Source organism: Tenrec ecaudatus, chromosome 13 (genome assembly GCF_050624435.1).
Source record: "Tenrec ecaudatus isolate mTenEca1 chromosome 13, mTenEca1.hap1, whole genome shotgun sequence".
Taxonomy (NCBI): Eukaryota; Metazoa; Chordata; class Mammalia; order Afrosoricida; family Tenrecidae; genus Tenrec; species Tenrec ecaudatus.
The window spans coordinates 138,843,137-138,865,631 of NC_134542.1; the positions used below are offsets into that span (position 1 = coordinate 138,843,137).

Genomic DNA, 22,495 nt, shown 5'->3' on the forward strand with positions numbered 1-22,495 from the left:
ACATGTTGTGTATCACTTGCCACCTAGGGCATAGTGTTGGCGTGTTGGGCTGTTAGCCTCACAGTCAATAGTTCCAAACCACCAGCTGCTCCACAAGAGAATGATGAGACTTTCTACTCACATGAAGAGTTCGAGTCTCAGAAACCCACAGGGGCAGTTCTACCCTGTCCTGTAGGGTCACTGTGAATTGGAATCGACTTGATAGCCATGAGTAGAAAAAAATAGTTAAAAAAGGCAAGTAATCTTAGATAAAGATATGTTACATGATAAAATAGAAGGTGCGTGAATTTGGAAGAAATTGTGGTAGAGGTCAACATTGTACCAAAGATAATAGTGAACCAACTTCTTAAGAGCTGATAGGAAAATTTCAACTACTATGACTTAGAAATCCATTCATGCATTTCTTCTCTATTGCGTGGGTAAAGACAATAGTTTAATGTTTTCTTTTGACTTAACTAATAATCAAGTCTCAAGATATGAGTCATCATTGACTGGATGGCAGTGAGTTTGATTTTTCTTTTATAAGCATGAACTGGAGTCCCTGATTCATACAGTTAAATGCTCAGCTACTGACCATAAGGTTGGTGGTTCAAACCCACCCACAGGCTCCTCTCAATCGAAGAAAGGCCTTACAGTCTCCTTTCTAAAACTCAGTTATGAAACCTTGCCCTGTGGAGCACAGATCTGCCCTGACACACATGGGGTCAGTGTAAACGCAGATCAGCTGACTTTTTGTTTGGCTTGCTGGCTTATTCATTTCTAACAGCTTAAAGGATCTCTGTCTTTTTCAGGTTAGTCTAGTGTTTAATGTGTTCAGCGATTCAAACCCGCCAGCTGCCTCTTGGCTATCAGATGAGTTTGACAGGTTGATGGGCTCAGACACCTTATGCAGGGTTGCTGTGAGTGGGTGGTGTATCGTCAACGCTATGTCAGATTGCGCATCCTTTAGGAACTGGAAGAGTGTTACACATTTAGGAACCCTACCCAGTGGTTTCCTCGTTGGGCAGTGACTCGCTCACAGCCAGACGCACAGCATGGGTTGACTAGAGAAAGTGCCGTCTTCCTGTCCTTTTGGCTGTAGTTTTAGTTTTAAAAAACTGCCACAAACAAGACGGACAAACGCCTTCTAAATGGACTTTTCTGCAGTTCTGGAGGCTTGATTTCCACACCCAAATGTGGGCTTGGCCATGCCTTCCCTGAGGCTCTAGGGAAACTGCTTCTCCCGAAGACTTCGTGGATGACCTTGCTTACTGCGCAGTGACTTCCTTCCCTCCCTCTGCCTTTGCCTACCTTCCCTTCCTCTGTTTCTTAGAAGGACACTATCGTTGGGCTTAGCACCCACCTGGATAATCCACGATGACCTTGTCCTGAGGTCCTTACCTTAAGATGCTTATAAAGACCCTTTTCCCAAATAAGTTCCCATCCCCAAGTTCTGTGAATTTGATGTTTTGTTTTGGAGAGGGGGGTGGTGGTGTCGCGATTCAACTCGCCACAAGAATAAACAAGGAAACAGGATGCAAGTAGTCCATGTTTCCCATGCAACTCCAAATTATAAAGGAATCCTCGCCAGGGAGCTGTGAGTGTCCCTGTAGTGGGAGAGCAGCCAAGAGTACTGGGGATGTTCCTGGAGTCACTTGGCATGAATGTGGCCATCCCTGTGAGGGCAGGGCAGGCACCCCGTGGACCTTGGAGCTTAGGACTGGTGTCTGTTAAAATCCTTAGTCTGCCCTTGATGCTCCAGACATAAAAATGACAGAAGAAGAAATAGTAGCACATTAAAGACCGGATATTTTTTACCAACTTATTACCCAAGTGGCTGTGTATTTTTTCGGCTTTTAGGTGTTTTGTTTTAATTTCATTAAACCATCAATGGGTTTACATCTCATCAACTTTTTATTTATTTATAACTTTCAGTTTTAGAATATAAAATGTCTCACATTATGAAACAATATTTTGCAATGTATGCGGAACATTATTTTATGAACTATCATCTTCATGAAGTTATAAACTTCTTGTAATAATAATCAACACAATCCATATTACTTTGAAAAATTAGAAGAATTGGGGCTAAGAATTTCTTCGTGTCTTTGTGTAACGGTAGACCACTTGGGCGATATAGGGGATGTTTTACATTTCACTGAGGTTTGATCATGGTAAGTGCACAACTCCTTGCAAAACAATCCAAACAAATAGTAACTATTTGATTTAACCAAAATGCACTAACGTGCTAAATAAACAAAAAGAACATGAAGACAATCGAGTTTGATACATTCACTACTGATGTAAATACCTAAATAGACGAAGTAGTTAAAATATATCCAAGCAGATGGCATCTGAAGACAGCGTGTAGAATTCATGAGTTATCTCGTGATCGTCCGTAACAGATGGCGTGCGAAACACGAGTAAACTCGGGATCCGTCTGCAATGTGTTAACAACACAAATGCAGTGGTAAAACATCTACAGAATTAGAAAACTAGTGACAGAAGGGAGTCTATGGTGTTAAACCAACTCTGTCATGGACAAAAACCAGTCCTTGCTTATAAAATCAACCTGGGTAAGACAGAAAACAGACCATTGCCAGCCTCACTTATCCGATCTTTCTGGGGTCTTCTGTCATAAAGAAGTCTTAACATCAGAAGGGGCTGAAGACCTCAAGGAAAGGCTCCTTACCACAAGGTGGCCTATTTCTTTCTCTCCTTCCTGGTGGAGCTGCCGGGTGAGCACTGGACAGCTGACCTCAAAATTAGTGGTTTGACCCCACCAGCTATACTTTGGGATCAAGGGGAGACTATCTGTTCTTGTAAAGACTTATACACAGGCTCCCAAACTTACTAGGTCTGCGGCCCCTTCTTCAGAAAAGAAATTACTCAGTTATTGGTGGGCGTGTGACATTTGCCGCTGTGGCTGAGAGCATGTTCAGAGAGAGCCACACAGCCACCTAAGGCCAGGAAGCACTTCCTGTGGTCGGCTGGTGTTTCTCTGTGTGATCCCAGCCCACCTTCATGTCTCACCTGTCTTTCTTCCTGATCCTTGTCTAGTCAAAGCATGGTGCGTTCTGATGAGAAAAGTCGTCAGAAATGGAAGTTTTTGTACTGCTCTCCCTGGAGAGTTCAGTCTTGCCTTTGGAAGTTCATATGTCACAAGAGTCTCGTTGGTGGGGGCGGGGGGCGGGTCGCCACTTAAAAATACAATAACCAATTATCATTTCTGAGTCCTGGACCAGGTTTGGCCAACCCCTAGCTTTGGTAGAATAATCAGTGAAAGAAATGTGTTCCTGTTGCCATGAAAAGCTGAGCAGTACCACTGCCTGTCCAGCAAGGCTGTAAGCTCTCCTGGAAAAAGTGAAGCTGATGCAAAGGTCGAGTGATTGGTGAGAGAGAGAAGCGTGCTGGGTGCTCTAAGCAGAGCAGGACCTCCAGAAATGGCAGTTCTTCATTTCTTCAAAACACTGTTCATGGAACACTTGCCCTGTGCTCAGCATGGGTGGTGAAAATGGTTAGTGCTCGGCTGCCAGAGGCCCGTGGGAGAAAGACCTGGCAGTATACCACCACAGACTCAACCATTGCAAGTCCTGTGTCAGATTGACTCACAGGCTTAGGGGTAGGACTGCCCTGTAGGTTTATGAGTCTGTACCGCTTTACAGGAGTAGAAAGCCCCATCTTCCTCCCAAGGAGCACCTGGTGGTTTCGAACCGCTGACGTAACCACGATGCCACCATACCAGCTAAAATAAAAGTACCAATTCTAGCTTTCACCGTACCCTTATTTTAACCAGTATTTGAGAAACCCATCTCTGTGTTAGCTACGTCACCTACAGGAAATGGAAGCTGTACATGTTGACTGAATTGCTCATGTCACACATGTGAGTGATAGACATACAAGCTATATTAAAACCTCCCAATTCCTGTCCTGTTATAATTTCCAGCCAAAACCACCTGCCTACTCTTGGTAGTCTCTGAAAGAGCACTAGAGTTTGACGTTTTGAACTTTGAGGTAAAGGTTGTCGTTTTAATCTCATCTTTTTTTTTTCCTTCCAGGTGCATGCTCCGAGTCTTAGACTCATTTGGCACGGAGCCCGAGTTCAATCATGCTAATTATGCCCAGTCCAAAGGCCACAAGACCCCCTGGGGGAAATGGAATCTAAACCCACAGCAGTTTTATACCATGTTTCGTGAGTATGCATGCTTCATCTCTGCTTTGTAGAATGCCCCCAAGGTGGCGGAGAAAAATTAGTTTCACCTGCTTCCATTTGGACCGTGACTCTTGGGACCCTGGGCTATTGAGATGCGCACCCATGGACGTTTTGCTTAGAATGAATAGACTTTCTTGTGTTGGAATTGCAAGGCCAAGGAAGTGGTTTGGGAAGCACTTTGGAGATGTCGTGAGGGGAAGCTTACTGGGAAGGATCCAGAGAAAGCAGCGGGGAAGGGACTGGGTTGGTGTTGGAATGGCACACTCTAGCAATGGCGGGGCCACCGCTGTAGGGTAGACGCCATTTCTGCTATTAGAGACTCTTTCATGTTGGTGCCTTTTCCCAATGGTTAAACTGTAATTATTTTAAGTATCAAACATTCCTTTTAAAAAATGGCTTTTACAAACTGGGGTCATTTTAAACTCTGCTTCATACTTGACTGGTTTCCTAAAGTACTGGTCCCAGAATGAAATGTGGCCCTGCCTCGCCAACTTGACTCTACTGTGGTCAATAGCAGTCACTGTCATGTGAGATAACGTGGGGGTAGAACCCTCCAGAAATGATGGTGAGCCAGCTGGCCACCTTTCCATTTTCATAGATTAAAGTTCTAGAGTCGCCGTGTATTGTTGCTGGTGTGAGCTTGCTTTCCTCTGGCTTCGTCTTCTTACCACGTCGTGGGGGCCTGTGGTAATCACGTAACCACGTTTGGTAGTGCCGGTGCCAGCCAGAATCTTCACGATGGGTGTCGTGGTGTCTGCTGGTGAACATGAAGGAAGATGAGTGCGACAGCTAACTTGGATGGCCCGCGTGAGGAATGCCCATCTTCTCCACTGACCAGAATGCCGCCCTCCACTCAGCCGTTTCTCTCAGAGAATTCGTTTCTGACATGTGGCTGTTTCCTTTGAGGAGTCAGACCCAGGGGACCCATGTCTTTGAGGACCACCACATGGTTGCCCTTCCTTCAGCTATGCAGCCACCTGAAGAGGACGCTGGCCCCAGACTCAGTAAATGGGCCATAGAAAATAGTTTTGCCTAATCCTTGTATTTTAGGTCTGAGATGGGAGAATTAAGAAAGATTAAAGAAAATGGGAGAGCAGATATTTTTTACCTAAAATTTGTTTTTTACTAGGATTTTGTTTTCTTGGAGAGATTTGAGAGCAAGCCATAGGCATTATAAACATGATAAGCATTGTTCTTGGGACTGAATCATTCTGTTACTGTACCCTGTCCCAAGGGCACAGTTTTCGGGGCAGCCTTGCACTGGGTGTTGAGGTAGTTAGTTTATTGTGTCAATCTGGCCGATAAACACATGTGGGGTTAATTGAAGGACGGAGAGATAAATGGCTCTGTGAGCCTTGCCTTTTGAGTTCTGATGGTTGGACCAGGGTGCAGCTGCCTTAGCAGTTCCCTGCTTCAGCTGGCAAGGCTGACTTCCTTCACAATATCCCCAAGGACAAACCACATGGAGCTACCCCAATGCAGCCCTGGATGCTGGAGCACCTGTGTAGAGACCCTTGCGTGAGATGATTACCCTTTCAGTGACTCAGCTTTCCCCCCTGCAGTCAGCATCATTGCATCTGTTTTGTGAGATGGAGGAGGATTTTGTGGATTGGTGTTGGACATATGGGTTAATGTTGGACTTGTGGGCTTGGGCAGCACTGGGTTGGGATGTTTTCTTGATGCGCACTTACCCATTATATACAACTCTCTGTTATACGGAGTTTTTGTGGATTTGTTTCTTCAAAGTACCCAGAGTAACACAGGTGTATTCAGTGGTAGATGGCTGTCAGCACAGTGAAGTATGCTCAGTCGTTTTCTGGTGGCTTGATTTTGCTGAGGGAATTGGGACAAAAGAGTCTAAGAAGTGGCCTGTGCATGTCAGGGGACGGCATTGCAAACTCTACTCCAGATGGCCCTAACTGCCCGGGTGGCGTGATGAGTATGTGCCCATCAGGTACTTTGCTGGGAGACGTGTCCAGAGTTACACAGTTCCCTTCCAGAGGGTTGAAAGTCCTGCACATCTATTCCATCCGTCATGGATTGAGGATTTCCACAGTGTTGGGTGATTGAACTAAAAGAATCTCACTGCTTAAAATAGAACCCCAAATCCCTTGTCGTGTAGTGAATTCCAACACAGAGCCGCCCTGCATGGGCTTGCCAAGGCTGTAAGCACTTGCAAGAGCAGGCAACCTCATCGTTCTCCTTAGGGGCAACTGGTGAGTTTGAACTATAGACCTTGAGCCTTGTCCAAGAATGCCACCAGAGAGTAATTTCATTTTAACCTTATGTGGGGATAACTTTCTTAATTTTGACTCAGAATTCAGCAAGGATGGTGGAGGAGTTTGTTTTGTTTTTTGACACATTTGACTTAAAAAACAAAAAAGACCTGCATTGTGCTGATAACGAAAACAACACTAAATAATAATTGCATTGTAAGAATGAAATAAAGAACACCATACACAGATGATACCAGAAGCAGAGGGTTAATATCACTATTACATAAATTCTAGAACTTGAGAAGAATGAAATCTAAAATCCAATGGAAAGTGGGCAAAGGCTACAAATATAAGGGAAACTAAATCCGTGGCCCCAAACACCTGAAAGACAGTACTAGGTTGAACACGATGGGAGAAATGCATTTAAAACTGCGCTAAGATGCTGTGTCTCGTGTGCCATGGCCTAGCTGCTGTGTAGAGGGCATGGAGCAAAGCAGGCTGTCTCCTGCCCGGCAGGGGCCTGCAGTGCCCTCCTCTGCCTTGGCAGTAGTCTTGCTCCAGCAAAACTGTCTGTGCGGCTTTCTTTTTTAAACGAGCAGTTCCAGATACGGGTGCAACCATATGAAACGGTGTGTCCTCTGTGTCTGATGGGGATGACCAGAGTACTCTAGATATCGGTAGCAGGACTGGGAGACTAAGGATTCACAGGAAAGCACTGCACTGAGGGATGGGATAAGGGGAGTTCAAAAAGACAGAGAATGTTTTGAAACTGATTGTGGTAGTAATCGTACAGTGCTGCTTGATGTGATTGAACTCTGGAATGTTATGCTCTCTGTAAGAACTCCCAAATAAATGGTAAATAGAAAAAGAAATGCTTCGCTGCACTGCAAATGTAAGCAAGGCAGTAAAGTACTGTCACTGGAGAAAGGGAGGAGTGTCTCCTTGCTGTGTAAACCCAGGTGTGGACCAGTGTGTCAACCCACTCCCTCTGTCTACGGAAGGAGGATAGAAGGGGGTGTTGGTGTAAATCCAGGTGTGGACCAGTGTGTCAACCCACTCCCTCTGTCTACGGAAGGAGGATAGAAGGGGGGTGTCGGTGTAAATCCAGGTGTGGACCAGTGTGTCAACCCACTCCCTCTGTCTATGGAAGGAGGATAGAAGGGGGGTGTCGGTGTAAACCCAAGTGTGGCCAGTGTGTCAACCCACTCCCTCTGTCTACAGAAGGAGGATAGAAAGGGGGTGGTGTCGGTGTAAACCAGGTGTGGACCAGTGTGTCAACCCACTCCCTCTGTCTACGGAAGGAGGATAGAAGGGGGTGTGTGCCGGTGAAAACCCAGCTGTGGACCAGTGTGTCAACCCACTCCCTCTGTATACGGAAGGAGGATAGAAGGGGGGGGGGGTGTCAGTGTAAATCCAGGTGTGGACAAGTGTGTAACCCTACTCCCTCTGTCTATGGAAGGAGGATAGAAGGGGGGTGTTGGTGTAAACCCAAGTGTGGACCAGTGTGTCAACCCACTCCCTCTGTATACGGAAGGAGGATAGAAGGGGGTGTGTCGGTGAAAACCCAGCTGTGGACCAGTGTGTCAACCCACTCCCTCTGTCTATGGAAGGAGGATAGAAGGGGGTGTGTCGGTGAAAACCCAGGTGTGGACCAGTGTGTCAACCCACTCCCTCTGTATATGGAAGGAGAATGAGGGGGGTTGTTGGTGTAAACCCAGGTGTGGACCAGTATGTAACCCTACTCCCTCTGTACATGGAAGAAGGATAGAAGGGGGGTGGTGTCGGTGAAAATTCAGGTGTGGACCAGTGTGTAACCCTACTCCTTCTGTATATGGAGGGAGGATAGAAGGGGTGTGTGTGTCGGTGAAAACCCAGGTTTGGACAAGTGTGTAAACCTACTCCCTCTGTATACGGAAGGAGGATGGAAGGGGGGTGGTGTCAGTGTAAACCCGGGTGTGGACCAGTGTGTAAATCTACTCCTTCTGTATACGGAAGGAGGATAGAAGGGGGTGTGTGTGTCGGTGTGCCTGTGTGTCAATCAATTATTTCAAAACAAACAGTGGAAGGGGAAATAATGAACTAATTCATATGATCACCTTGGAGGAGGGAAGTACAGGGAGAGGTGTAGAAGGTGTAGTTGTCAAGTGTTGTCTAGTTGTGTGTTAGTCTGGACTGACTAGAGAAACAAATCCAGAGATACTCATATATGTGAAAGAGAGAACTTTATATCAAGAAGTAATTATGCATCAATAAAACATCCCAGCCAAGGCCATAAGTTCGATATTAGCTCATAAGTCTGATTGAGCCCATGGATCCTCTTCCGACTCAGGCAGCACCTGCAATAGTGCCCATTGCAGGAAGATCACAGGCCAGTGGGTAGAAAGCCCTGTGGGTCCAGTGGCTGTGGAAGCATCTCTGGGCTCTGGCTGCTGTCAGCGTGGTTCCATGTGCCTTGTCAACAGGAATGTGTAGCAGTGAGAAGACAGTGTGCCCCGCCTCTAGGGGAGGAAGACAAGAGTTCCCAGAATCCTCAGGAGTAGGCCATACCCACACAGAGGCGTCATTGACTGTGACCTCATTGACAGGCTAGACTCCACCCTTGGCTCAAGTTAACAGGATTATATAAGTGCCACAAGTTGGTTCCAGTTCCCAGCATCTCCTTGTACAACAAAATGAATCATTACCCAGTTCTGTGCCAGCCTCGCGATTATTACTATGCTCGAGCCTATTGTAGCAGCCACTGTGTACCTTATCTTGTGGAGGATTTTTTTTTTTTTTTTGGCTGACCTTTTGCTTTACCAAACACGATGTTCTGTTCAGGAAGTGATCCCTCCTAATACCCTGTCCAAAGTACAGGAAACTAAGCCTTGCCGTCCGGGCTTCTATGTCGTGTCCTGGCTGTCCTTCTAACACAGATTCTTTTTGTGGCAGCTCTTGGCGTCCCTCATACTCTTCTGCAACAACTCGAATGTAAAGACTGTGGTCCTTATTCATCGTCTAGCACCCACATGCATGTGAGGTGACTGAAAGGATCGTGGCTGGAGTCGAGTGCATCTGAGTCTGTCCTCCTGGCTTTTTAACACTCTAAAGGGATCTTTTGCAACAGACTTGCCCAGTTCAAAAAGCCGTTTGATTTACTGACTGTTGGTTTTAAGGACTTGATCGTGTACACAAGGAAAAGAAATCCTTGGCGACTTCTGTCTTTCCTCCATTTACCTTGCTGTGACTTGCCAGATTAGGAGGGGTTTTGTTTTTCTCTCTGTGACAGCTGAAGCCTATAGTCTTTGGTGTTCACCCAGTAAGTGCTGCAAGAAGCCTTTCCTTTCAGCAAATACTGTCAGTTCGTTTGCATCTCGCATGTTAGTAATGAGTCTTCCTCCAATTCTGATGCCACATTCTTCAACTATACTGTCCAGCCCCTCAGATGAGCTGCTCAGCAGAGTGGTTGAACCCTGACATATCCCTTTCCTGATTTTAAACCAGTATGTATACCCATGTTCTGTCCAAGTGACCGCACCTTGGTCTTTGGAGGTCCTGTGTGAATGTAGTTTTCAATGTTCTGAAAATCTCCTTCTTTGCAATGTTACAGGTATTGGTTATGGTCCAGCCCATCAGGCATCTTTGCATAATCGAGAAAGCACAGCCAGACGTCTTTTTAGTGCTCTCTGATTTCAGCCAAGGCCCATGTGACATCAACACTGACAGAAGGGCGATGTCTCAAAATGTTCCCCATCCTGATTTTGGAGCCACATTGATGTGTGTAAAAGCCCAAAAAGAAAAGTACAATTAAAAATTCGTCCCTAGACATTAAAAGCCGTGGGGGGCGGGGGGAATGAAACCATCTGTCATGCTGGTGCTCATCCTTTACAAAGAGAAATCAAAGATGTTCAGTGATTTTAAAACAGCATTTTCTTTTAACTTCTTTTATAATTATTTGAGGCAATTATTCTTATACTTACAAGAACCAAGACTTTTCTGTTGGAAAAAAAGAGGGGAGCAGAAGTGTAAAAAGTTGAAGAATTTAAGCATAGACCTATGTATCATCTTCACAGAAATATTAATGTGAACTCATTTCCTTCCCTTAAAAAAGAAAGCGTTTCCTAGCTGTGCACTTAGAAAAGACCAAAAGATGAAGACAACCCAGTAGCAATAAGCATCCTCAGCACTCAGATTGGGATTCCCCCAAAAATACCCTGTGCCTGCTGAAAGACACCACGTCAGAGGTAAGCTCGCTGATTCTGCATCTGAGGCAGGAAATGGTCAGAATAGGAAATCAGGCTCAGCCAGAAGAAAAGAAGTTTACTTAGGCTACTGGGTGGCATCAGGTGCACACAGGAGCCAACCTGAGGGGCTAGCATTCCTCAGAGTGGGCTCCTTTGAATAACTGCTTCACAAAAAGCACAGGGCTGCTGTGGTTGGAAACCAGCTACACAGTGATTCATAGTCCTCTTGTGCTCTACACACGTGGTTATTGCTTGTTCCCATCGAGTTGCCTCCCACCCCTGGTCACCGCTTATGTAACAGAATGAAGCATTGCCTGGTCCTGTGCCATCTTCAGGACCACTGGTATACACAAAACTGTTGTTGCCACCACTGTGTACACCGAGTGCCCGTCACCCGAGGGGGGCTCATCTTCAGCACTATGTGCTCTACAGGATTTGCCCGGCCGATTTTTCAGAATAGATTCCTAGCCTGCCTTAGTTGAGAAGCTTCACTGAACCCATGGATGGCGCGTCTGGTATTTGAACTGTGTGCGGCACAGCTTCAATGTCACAGCAGCTCATTAGCCATGTGACCAACTGACAGAGCGGCGTGGACCCCACTACCCCACAGAATGTCTTTGCAAATTGCTAGAATGCCAACTTGTTACTCTGAGAAGTAAAGAATCCAGTCTTTATTTGCCCTTTCTAGGACAAATTGTCATGGAAGGTAATCAACTAGGTGATGAAGGAAAGTTGTTCATCAGAGCATAATCACAGCTAATAAATGCAAATAAATAGATGTTCCCATTAGAAAATTAGCATCTTAAAATCCATAGTAAACAATGGAGCAAGGCAGCAAGCCTCAGTGGCTGTTAAGTTCATCAGGTCGGAGGTTGATGGGAAAGCTCTTCTTGGATGAGTGAAGGAAACAGCAAAGAAGCAGTTGGAAACCGCTGACGGAGTAAGATGGACCTGGGTATGTTGGGGACTGTCCCTGCGGCCTGTACTCCAGAGGCAGCCTCTCCCAGAACTCTGCTGCAGCCTTGAACGGGAGCCCTTCCATCCCACACACCAATAGAGCCAGGTCATTCAGCCCGATCTTCTCCACGGACTCCTCCATTCGCTCACTCTTTGTGTAAATATGGCTATTCCAGAGGTCTGACATTACAAAGAAAATCTCAGAACTCACATCTATTGTTTCTTAATAAAATAATGTGTGCAATAAATGGACCAAGTCCCTGGAGAGCACAAGCTGTTAAGCACTTGTCTACTGACTGAAAGATCAGAGGTTCAAGTCCATCCAGAGGTGCCTCAGAAGGAAGGCCTGGGGATCCACTTCCCAAAGCGTATCCTCTGGACACCCTGTGGAGCACAGTTCTACGCTGACATATAGGGATGCCAGAATCCGTTCAGTGGCAGATAGTTTTTCTGGTTTTTAGTATATAAAACTGCACACAAACACGGGCCCACATGCAACCTGTTTTAATGGAATCAGTCCTAACTCACTGGTGGCAGCCTCTTGTCTGAGGGGACTTCAAATTGTGTGGAAAAACTGAATTAAAAGCTGATGGAATTTTTCAAAATAACTTTTTAAAGCCACCTTATGTTACAGAATATAATTGTTCCATAGGAATTTTCTTGGCTGTAATTTTTACAAATCCACATTGCCAGGTGGATTCCAGTCACCATCATTTAGATTAGTATTCAGATGTGAACTGTTTATACCAGCGGGTACTGATAATGTTCATTATGTAACTTGGTATATAAAAGCTGGATCTATACTGAGTCCTCTTCAGACGTCTTCGTGCGTGTTGTTTTTCTGAATTAGAGGAAACTGCATTAGAAATTTTCCATTTGCAACCAGTACAACCTTGCTCGCCAAGAAATGAAGATAATTGGAAGCACTTACTGATGTGAAGGTCAAAGACCACAGCCTTCCGAATGGATTACCCCTGAATGTGAAGAAACCTCCCAACTGGGCTGATAAACAACATCATGATAAGTGGAGTAGGAAAAATGAAATTGCCAGCAGAAATTTCATCTTATGTAGGCCTACCATCAGTGCTCATGGAAGCAGCAGTCTAGAGATGTAATGGTCTTTATACTGGGAAGATCTTTTTTTAGTGACCTATTTAAAATTGTAAAACGCAAAGATGTCACTTTGTTGACTACCCTCTGCCTAACCGAAGCCGTGGCCTTACCAGCCACTTATATCCATTCAAAGGACGAACATTGATGGAAGACCAAAGAAGACTTGATCAATTTGAATTGTGGTGTTGATGGAATATAATATGAACTGATCCAGAATGCACCTTAAGAAATGAGGATGCCAAAACTTCAACTCACCGACGGTGGATGTGTCACCAGGAGAGAGGAATCGCCGGGAAAGGACGGAATGGCTAGTTAGCAGAGGGTCAAGAGAAACCCTCACTGAGACGGATTGACATCGGAGCCCCCTCGGCCCCCCAAAATGAGCTCACACAGCCAGTGACCGTAAGGATGGCGCAGGCCCAGGCCATGCTTCTCCGTTATACCTGTGGTTGACACGAGTCAGGCTTAAACTTTGCATCTCGGTTTTTCCCTCTTATTGGAGCGTGGTTGTTTCTAGTTCCACTCAGAATGTAAAGCCAGTCTGTTGCAGACTGTTTCATATTCTACTAAGTGGCTCTCTTTAAAGCGATACTTTGGAATTCTTTTGTTGATTCTTTCTTTTTTCCTGTACCTTTATTGGGGGCTCTTATGTAGCTCTTATCACAATCCATACATTCATCAGTGTGTGAAGCGCATTTGCACATATGCCGACATCATCATTTTCAGAGCATTCTCTTCCCACTCGAGCCCCTGATATCAGCTCTCCGTTTCTTCCCCCTCCTCCCCTGCCTGCCCTCCCTCATGAACACTTGATAAGTTATGATTATTATTTTCATATCTTACCTCATCCTCCGTCGCCCCTCACCCACTTTTCCGTTATTCGTTCCCCTGGGAGGGGGCTATAGACTGATCCTTGTGATTGATTTGTTTACATTTTCTCTACTTGCCCTGCACTCGGCCTGACCCTGCACTGAGCCAGTCTTTCAGGCTGACAGCTGGGCCTAGTGTGACTTGCTAAGCTTGTTGGAAACCCCCAAAGGTATATTGTGCCTCGACAGGTGAATGAAGAAACACACTGTTAGGGTTGTTAGGTGCCGTCGCGTTGGCTCCGACCATAGCCAGCCTATGAACAATAGTGACACTGCACAACCCTGTGCCGTCCTCACAGCCGTTCCTGTGCCTGCGCCCTGGGAGGCAGCCCTGTCACTTCAGCTCATGGAAGGCCTTTCTGGTTTCTGCTGTCCCTCACTTTACTAAGCATGACGAACCTTAGCCACGCCAAAACAAAACAGGAGGCAATTGTCCGTTCCACTTAGAAAAACAAAATACAGTTCTGAAGTTGCGGGCTTGCACTTTGAATTATGCTGTGCTGGGATAGTTTTAATTATCCACATGGAATCCTACCTCAGAGCTTCATCTTGGCTATGCCAAAGCACCAGCCTAGGGAAGCGTCTTTATCTTTATCTGAGTGCCTCCCTCTGTTGTCATGGAAATGATGACCACAAGGAGCAATAGCATGCCTTGTGAGACTCCTCATTCCTGGTTTCAGGCAACTTTTGTTTCAGACTTATATTTACATTCCAACAATTGAAATATTTCCGTACGCCTTAGCATAGCAGTCTGCCTAACTACCACGCTCGCCACATCACTTGTTTGCTAAGCACTGTTGGTTTGTATGAGTTTGTTTTTCTTCTTTATTTTTGAATACCTGCCAAGGTTAGGCTGCCAACTCACATAAGAAGACACGAGAGTTTGCCTCTGGGTGCCTGCTCTGTCGTACAGTCAAGACCAGGCAACAGTCAGCGTTTCTCGGTACATGTGAAATTTGGAGAAAACAGGGAGTTGAGTGAAGAACACATTAGGGATTTTTTTTAGGTATTTAGCTCCACAATCTGAGGTAGGGATGTTTATTGGTTTTGTTTATTCCTGAAGCTCTAACACTTTGAAGAACACCTGGCACATTTTTTTTTTTACCAGAAAATAAACACCAACTTTATTAACACAGTAGCAACAGTAAAGGTTTCCAATTTCTCAGCAGAAAAGTAGCATGAGGCCAGCACCACCCTGGTAACCTTTACAAGATTGAAGTTCACGTTCAGGTCACTGTTCTGCTATCTCCCCACTGCACCCTGACCCCAGATCTCATCAAGGACACCTGCCACTGGAGCGGTGGCCAAGGGGTTTTCTATTGTAGTAGTAAGGACGGCTTGGTGTAGTGAGAAGCCGTACACGTGGGGAACAGAGGCATGCATTGTAAATTCAAAAAGAGCCAAGAACTGCGCTGAAATGGCCGAGTCCTTTTCCGTTCCTACCACACGTGTCCGGGTGAAAGGAGAGGGGAGCAGGTGGAAGGTTACCAGTAGAGCAACAGGTTGGTCTGGTGGTGTTCTGGGCCCCACTTCTTCTTTGCTGGTAGGTGTCTTCTCTGGCAGCTGCACAGCTTCATATGGGGAGGAAAGGACTGCCGGCCAATCACCTCTTTTTGAAGCCGTATTTTTTGCGTTCATAGAAGAGATCAGTCTTAGAACTCCCCAAATTGACAATCTTTGGGCAACCATCTCTATCCTTCTCCTGGATGGTGCATTCCTTACAGTAATAGGCATCTGAGACTCCGGGCCCTCCACAGATCACACAGCGGCCCTGGTAGGAGCCATAATTACACTCGTCACATATGCGCACCAGGGTACAGGGGCGCACGTAGGAGTCACAGATCACACACTTGCCATCACATTTTTCACAAAGTCTTCCGATGGCAACACCAGCTTGCTTGCGGCAAAAGATCAAATCCGGATGGTGTTTAGCCATAGCTCCAACTCAAACTGGCCACCGGAAGCGTCACGAGCTTCCGCCCGGCCTTTGACCCCCATGGTGCTTCACCTGGCACATTTTTATGGAACAAGTTTAACTATGTCACAGTGTCTTTCTACTTAGTCTCTGTAATAGTGCAGGAAATGGTAAGAAATTCAAGATCACAGAAGTTTCTTGAGGCTCATGGCCTTATCAGACTCTCATCTGCCTTCTCACAGAACTTAATGACATGGTTGTCTTATAAGAAGTGTTGAATGCCAGCACGGAGTAGAGAACCGGTGGAGAGATCTGAGGGGCTGGCCCCAATCCCAACTACGTGGACACCTGCCCCCTACCCCCAGGCGAATTTATTTCAGAGGACAGCACTGAAGCTGCAGCTCTAGGAGAGGGACATGTCTGATCAGAGTACACGGGAGCAAATGAAGGGGAGGAAGAGAGAGTGGAGCACATGCTGGCCACCAAGCCTTGAGGACGATATTCCTGCTCAGAGCAGCCAATCCACAGAGAAGACCATATGGCTGGCCCCACTACGAAACATGACATCCCTCACTTACCCATAGCCCTACAGGAGACAACACTGGAGACACCCTGTGGGAATTGCGACCAATCTGATGCCACCTCTCCGAGGCAAAACACTAAGAGCATACAACAGAATAGTAAGTGGAACAGACCAACGAAGTCCCCAGGGAATACCAAAAATAGAATTTGGGTCCAGGGCTTAGTGCCGACTGGTAAACACTTCTAAAAGCCAACAAACAGTCCTTGAACTAACTACAAGCTTTCTTTCTTGTGGTTGTGTTTTGTTTTTGTCATTGGTTTGTTGTTGTTTTATTTTGTTGCTTGGTTTGCTCTGTCTTGTTTTTGTGCATGTTATTATCTCTGCAAGTCTGTCTGAATAAAATAGGCTGAATGAACAATCTGGAGGAGAAAACAACGGGACCAACAGTTCCAGGGAGACATGGGAGAAGGAAAGGTGGGGGAAAGGAAGTGGTGTTAACAAACCCAGGGACAAGGGAACAACAAGTGAGCCAAATCATTGGTGAGGAGGGTGTAGGAGGCCTGGTAGGGCTTGATCAAGGGTAATGTAACCGAGAGGAATTACTGAAACCCAAATGAAAGCTGAACATGATAGTGGGACAAGAGGAAAGTCAAAGGAAATAGAGTAAAGAGCTAGGAGGCAAAGGGCATTTATAGAGGTCTAAAGGCATGTACATATTGCAAATATATCTATATATGAAGATGGGGAACTATTTATGGGTTTAGTATTAAGGTAACAGAAGGACAGTGGGGCTCTACTCAAGTACTCCCTCTATGCAAAAATACTTTCTTCTATTAAACTGGCATTCTATGATGCTCAACTTCCTGACACAATCGCTAGAGACTAAGTGTTAAAAACTTAACAAAATGACAAATAACCCAGTCATAAAACGTGCACAGTGCCTGAGTAGCTACTTCACCAAAGAAGATAGTCAAATGGCTACCAAACACATGAAAAGATGCATAACATCATTAACCATTAGAGAGATGAAATTAAAACCATTTCACGCCTACTGGGATGGCTACAATTAAACATAGTAATAATAACAAAGTTGATAAGGGTGTGGTGAAATTGGAGTCTTTATCCACTGCTGGTGAGAATGCAAAATGGTTCATCCGTTCTGGAAAGCAGTGTGGTGGTTTCGTATAGAACTAAGAGCCCACACTGCCGGTTGTCCTGGGTGTGTACCCCAGAGACTGGTACACCACCCTTCACTGCAACACTGTTCAGCAGAGTTAAGAGCTACACGCACGCCATCTACATGCCCTTCCTCAGAGGAATGGAGATACAAAATGAGGGATATGTAGTGGCATGCTATTCAGCAAGTATAAAAGTCTTGATACATTCTACAGTATGAATGGAGCTTGAAAACATGAAACTAAGTATTATCAGCCATTCACAGAAGTACAAATATTATATGACCTCACTTATATAAAAAAGTCAAATAGAAAAAATATTTATAGTTACTAGGGACAGGTGAAAGCAGAAAAGGGGAGGTTAACAATGATGAAAAATTATATTGGTTAATTATTGTTAATAAGTTACAGATCTGTAAAAAAGTTGAACTGATAAAAAGTTGGCTAATCAATATATTTACAACAACCATTTTAAAAAAGACTTTAACTAAAAGGAATGGCTGCTGAGGGCCCTCATACACGACCCAAACTGCTTCACGGGCTGTGGTTCCTGGATTTGGAGACTTAGGATCGTCGATTCGTGGTACATCCCTGTTAGGGTGCCTGATAATGTGTTCAGTGCTTCTGTTCTCCCTTCGAGTTCACTCCTTGGAGCCTATAGCCTTACAATTTTCCAGGAGGTCACAGAGGGTCTCTGTTTGCCCGGAGCCACAGAAGAAGGACACAAGTGGAAGCTATGGAGCGTGGGAGGAACAACCTCCATGAGCACTTGCCTCCATTGCCACGAAAGCAGAACTGGACACGGGTGGCTGTTGTCCCCCACCGTTTTGATGGAAGAGTCCGTAGGAGAATCTGGATCAAAATGCAGAAAGCACAGAGCATAATTCCAAATGCTTCGTGGCTTTTGGGGAGATAAGGGGGTGGAAGAATCTCTGAAAGTTGCTCTGAGGTCATCTACAAAACTTAATCCAAAATAGCCCTGACTAAGCAATAATTTAGCTTAACGATAAAAATGCCTCCCTTGAACTTTGTGCTCTTTTAAGAGCCATATCCCTGGACTCAAGGTGACAGCATAGCCCAAAATGTTCACGAGGAACCCCAGGGGGGCAGGGAGTTTATGTTAGGGAGGAACAGCTGGGAAAAAGGGCTAAGAATGGCGGTGCCGCTTCAGTACCCAGTGTCTCTAAAGAGTGTGTGTAGGAAGCTGGTGAATGTGGTGTCTTTTTTTGTTGTATGTTCCCAAGCACAAGAACAAAATTTTAAAACAAATTTAAAGATATTTATTCAAGTCCTACCAGGTTCTGGGCTCTGGGAAGTTCACCCAAAGCTTTGGAATTCCGAGACTAGCTTTATGGTTTGTTTACGGGAATAGAAAGCCCCGTCTTTTCCTGCCAAGCTGATGGTGATTTCAAACTGTCAACAATGCGGATCGCAGACCAACTTGTAACCACTACACAAGGCCTCCTTCTAGAAAGTTAGCAATATATAAAATGTTGTCCTAGGCATCCAGGAACATGGGAAACAGTGGTGGTGATGTTTGCTACATCTCTGACCCTTCATGATCTAAGAGAGTCGAGGAGGGTGTAAGTCTTGGGGGACTAGGAACTCCCTCACTTGCTGGTGATGTGACCCGATACTTAAAAGGGAGGAGAAAGACAAAGGCATGCAAGACTCCTGCCAGGATGAGCTAAGAGGGAAAAGCACAGCCAATTGTATCGGTGAGGTTTGTCTGCATTGAAAGGTCTGCTGAGCCTGGCTTTCTCCTGAAGGCAGTGAGAAACTGACACAGTCCTGCTTGATTCATGTTACCTTGTCAAGCTCCATGGAGGATGGGTTGTAGCTAAATAGCAGTAAGAAAAGGAGTTGAAGGACGAGGTTGTGAATATGAAGAACACTTAGACATGCATGCATCATTTACAACAGTGTAGTAATATGTGTTCAGCCATTTAAGTAGCGAAGAATAATTGGAAACATCCCAGATGGCTTTTGGGTGGGTGTACTAGAAAGGATTTCTGTTCATTGACTTACTCAGAAAGGAATGTGTTGGCTCTTACGGGTGGGGGGGTGGGGGGACGCATATTGAAGCAGGCTATGGCACAGTTGGATCTAGGACTCTGAGAACATCCTCACCTCCCTTTTCCCTTTTCCTTGGGCTGATGCCATGCCTGGGAAGGCTGTCTACATGAGCACAGAGGTGGCTTTCTGTGGCTCTAGACTTAGCCCCTGCCTGCTCTGTACCTACGCTGGGAAGACATGGTCTCCACATTACATCTGACACATCATGGTTAGCCTGAGAATGCTCTCTCGGCTTGGGTCATGCACACAGCCCTCAACTCCTCACTAGTCAGTGTTAAGTCCTCTCGGTTAAGTGGCTGCACTGCCCAGTGAGGGAGCACACAGGGTCAGGACCGTTCCCACCACTGCATAGAACCAAGACTTGTGGTCTGGGAGGAAGGTGGTAGGTTCACTAGGGAGGCTGGGCAGACCAGAACCACAGGACATCCACATCGGCTGGAAGGAGTCGGACACAGCAATGTGTGAAGTTATTAACCTCGGAAGGATACCGTGATACAGTGAGCAAGTGAAAAAAGCCATTTTCAGAAGAGTAGGCATAGCAGGATTCCGTCTTGGTCAGAAGGTCCAGAAGTTTGGGGGAGAGTGCCCACTAATATTTATTTCTAGGTAACAAGGTTATGGGTGACTTTTTCCCTTTACCTAATGTGTTTCTCTGTTATCTGAAATATGTTTTATGCTGAGGGTATAGTTCTTTTTTTAACATTTTATTAGGGACTCATACAACTCTTATCACAATCAATTGTATAAAGCACATCTGTACATTCTTTGCCCAAATCATTTTCAAAGCATTTGCTCTCCACTTAAGCCCTTTGCATCAGGTCCTCTTTTATAGTCCTATTGTTGTCAGGGAGACTGACAAAATGATTTTCATTTAGAGAAAAGACAACCTCATTTATTTCAGAAGTCTCAGCAAGAGCCATCGAGGTGCCAACAACAAAGGTGAAGAGAAGGGTCCTGAGTGGATGGGTTTTTGAGAAGGGGACATATGGGCCGTGGCAGTGACAGCAGAACAAGGAGCCCAGCCTCGCATTGGAGGAGAAGGTGCACCCCGAGGACTGACCTCAGCTCGAGGTCCAACAGATGCCCCTTTACAATGAACATTGCAAGAGGGACTCAGTGGTCACTGGCACACCAGGATTTATGCCAGCAGATTCACAGTGGATAAAAGATGGGAACAGTCGGGAAATTAAAATAGAAAGATTAAATGCAGTTCATATATGCAGTGGCGTGCTATTCAGCCGTAAAGACAGTATGCTGGGTGAAGCAAGGCACTTTTGAAAGCAAAAGACGGCACCATTCCGCTTTCATGAAGTATCTAGACTGTGGAAGACACCGAGCCAACCAGTAACCCATGGTCACAGGGGATGGAGGGGGGTGGGAAGTGACTGCTTTGGGTGTTGCTGTTGATGGACTTGGCTGCTTACTGAAAGACTGGAGGGTCGAGTCCAGCCAGAGCTGCTGTGGAAGAACGCTCTGGCCATATAGTTCCAGGGAGGAAAAAGGCACCCGATCATTGGAAACTCTGGAGTGCAGTTCCACTCTGAGGCACGTGGGGTTGTTATGAGTGAGAATCCCCCACAGCAACTGGTTCTGCCTGTCAGAGAGGACTCTAGCGGATCAGCTTAGTCCAAAAAGGAGTTTTCGGAAAACATTCTAAGTGGATCGAGAGGAAGACTTGAAACACTTGGCTTCCAGCAGCCGTTGTTATGGACTGCAACTCAAAGTAATGAAAACCAAAGCCCTCACAACTGAACCAATAGACGCATTATGATAAATGGAAAAAAAGATTGAAGTGGTCAGGGATGTCAGCTCCCTTAGATCCATAGTCAGTGCTCACGGAAGCAGCAAACAAGAAATCAAATGATGCATTGCATTGGGCAAATCTGCTTCACAAAGACCTCTTTAAAAAGTTGAAGAGTGTAGCAACAAGGAAGCATACAATTTTCCTCTAGTTCCTAAATGCTTCCTCCCCCCCTCCTATCCTGATCCCAATTCTACCTTACAAATATCGCTGGGCCAGAAGATGGACACTGGTACAGATAGGAACAGGGAATACAGGACAGATGACCCTTTCAGGACCAGTGGTGTGAGTGGCAATACTGGGAGCATAGAGGAAGGATGGGGTGGAAAGGGGAAACTGATTACAAGGATCTACATGTGACCTCCTCTCTGGGGGACGGACAACGGAGGTATGGGTGAAGGGAGATGTCGGACAGGGCAAGATATGACAAAATAATAATTTATAAATTATCAAGGGTTCATGAGGGAGGGGTGTGCGGTGAGGGAGGGGAAAAATGAGGAGCTGATGTCAGGGACTTAACTGGAGAGCAAATGTTTTGAGAATGATGAGGAAAATGAGTGTACAAAGGTGCTTTACACGATTGATGTATGTGTGGATTGTGATACTAGTTGTATGAGCCCCTAATAAAACGATTTTTTAAAAAGTTAAAGAGTAAGGAGGTCACTTGGAAGACTCAGGTCCTCCTGCCTCTAGCCATGGTATTTTCGATTGTTTCCTGTGTGTGTGAAACGTGGGCATTGAACAAGGAAGACTGAAGGCGAAGCATGCATTTGAGTTACGGTGTGGGCAAAGACTGTTGGAACTACAATGGACTACCAGAAGAATGAAACACGATCTGTCCTGGAAGAAGTACACCCAGAGCTGCTTCTCAGAAGTGCGGATGGCGCTTCACTTCATCCAGCGCACTGTGGACTTGTGATCAAGAGAGACCCGTCCCTGGGAAAGAACCTCAGGCTTGGTAATGAAGACGGGCAATGAAAACGGGGGAAACCCTTGACCGGACGTGTTGATCCTGCGGCTGCAACGTTGAGCTTCCCCATGATCAAGAGGGGAAAGATGGTGAGAACTGGCCAGTGTTACATTCTGTTGTACTTGGGCTGATGTCAGTCAGAAGCGGCCTGGCAGTTCCAGCCAAGAACCCATCATCTTCCATCATATTATCCTGACCACGTGTTTCTAGTCTGTTCACAAAAGTCTGCATTTCTCCCATCCCTTGCCTGTGTTTTCTGGTAGCTTCCTTTCCAGACAACACAGTGCTCCAGATAAACTGGTTGTGGATTTGTTTAGTCATAATTCAAGTTATGTCGTTAGGGACTGCCTGTGTTTTTTGGTCTACCTCATAATGTTATTTTACTCTGAAGCATGTTTCACCAAAGCGCCCAGCACGTGAAATATTTGGATTGTGAGGCTGTGTACTTGAGTGATTTAAGGAGCT

General features: G+C 45.7%; 2 protein-coding genes across 3 annotated transcripts in view; one reads left to right on the forward strand and one right to left on the reverse strand.

The window, feature by feature from the left end:
* Positions 1–22,495, forward strand: part of MGAT5 (alpha-1,6-mannosylglycoprotein 6-beta-N-acetylglucosaminyltransferase) — a 441,795-nt gene that overhangs the window by 309,740 nt on the left and 109,560 nt on the right. For both annotated transcript variants that reach the window (XM_075530286.1, XM_075530287.1), the window contains exon 11: positions 4,038–4,171. In XM_075530286.1, coding sequence (XP_075386401.1) covers positions 4,038–4,171 — 134 coding nt within the window. The remainder of the gene's footprint in view (positions 1–4,037; positions 4,172–22,495) is intronic.
* Positions 14,671–15,542, reverse strand: LOC142424398 (PHD finger-like domain-containing protein 5A). Its single transcript, XM_075529556.1, has one exon. The coding sequence runs from the start codon at positions 15,504–15,506 to the stop codon at positions 15,174–15,176; it is 333 nt and encodes a 110-aa protein (XP_075385671.1). The 5' UTR covers positions 15,507–15,542; the 3' UTR covers positions 14,671–15,173.

Coding starts and splice junctions, on each gene's coding strand:
- LOC142424398 (XM_075529556.1), bottom strand. CDS start 15,506: ATGGCTAAACACCATCCGGATTTGATCTTTTGCCGCAAGCAAGCTGGT.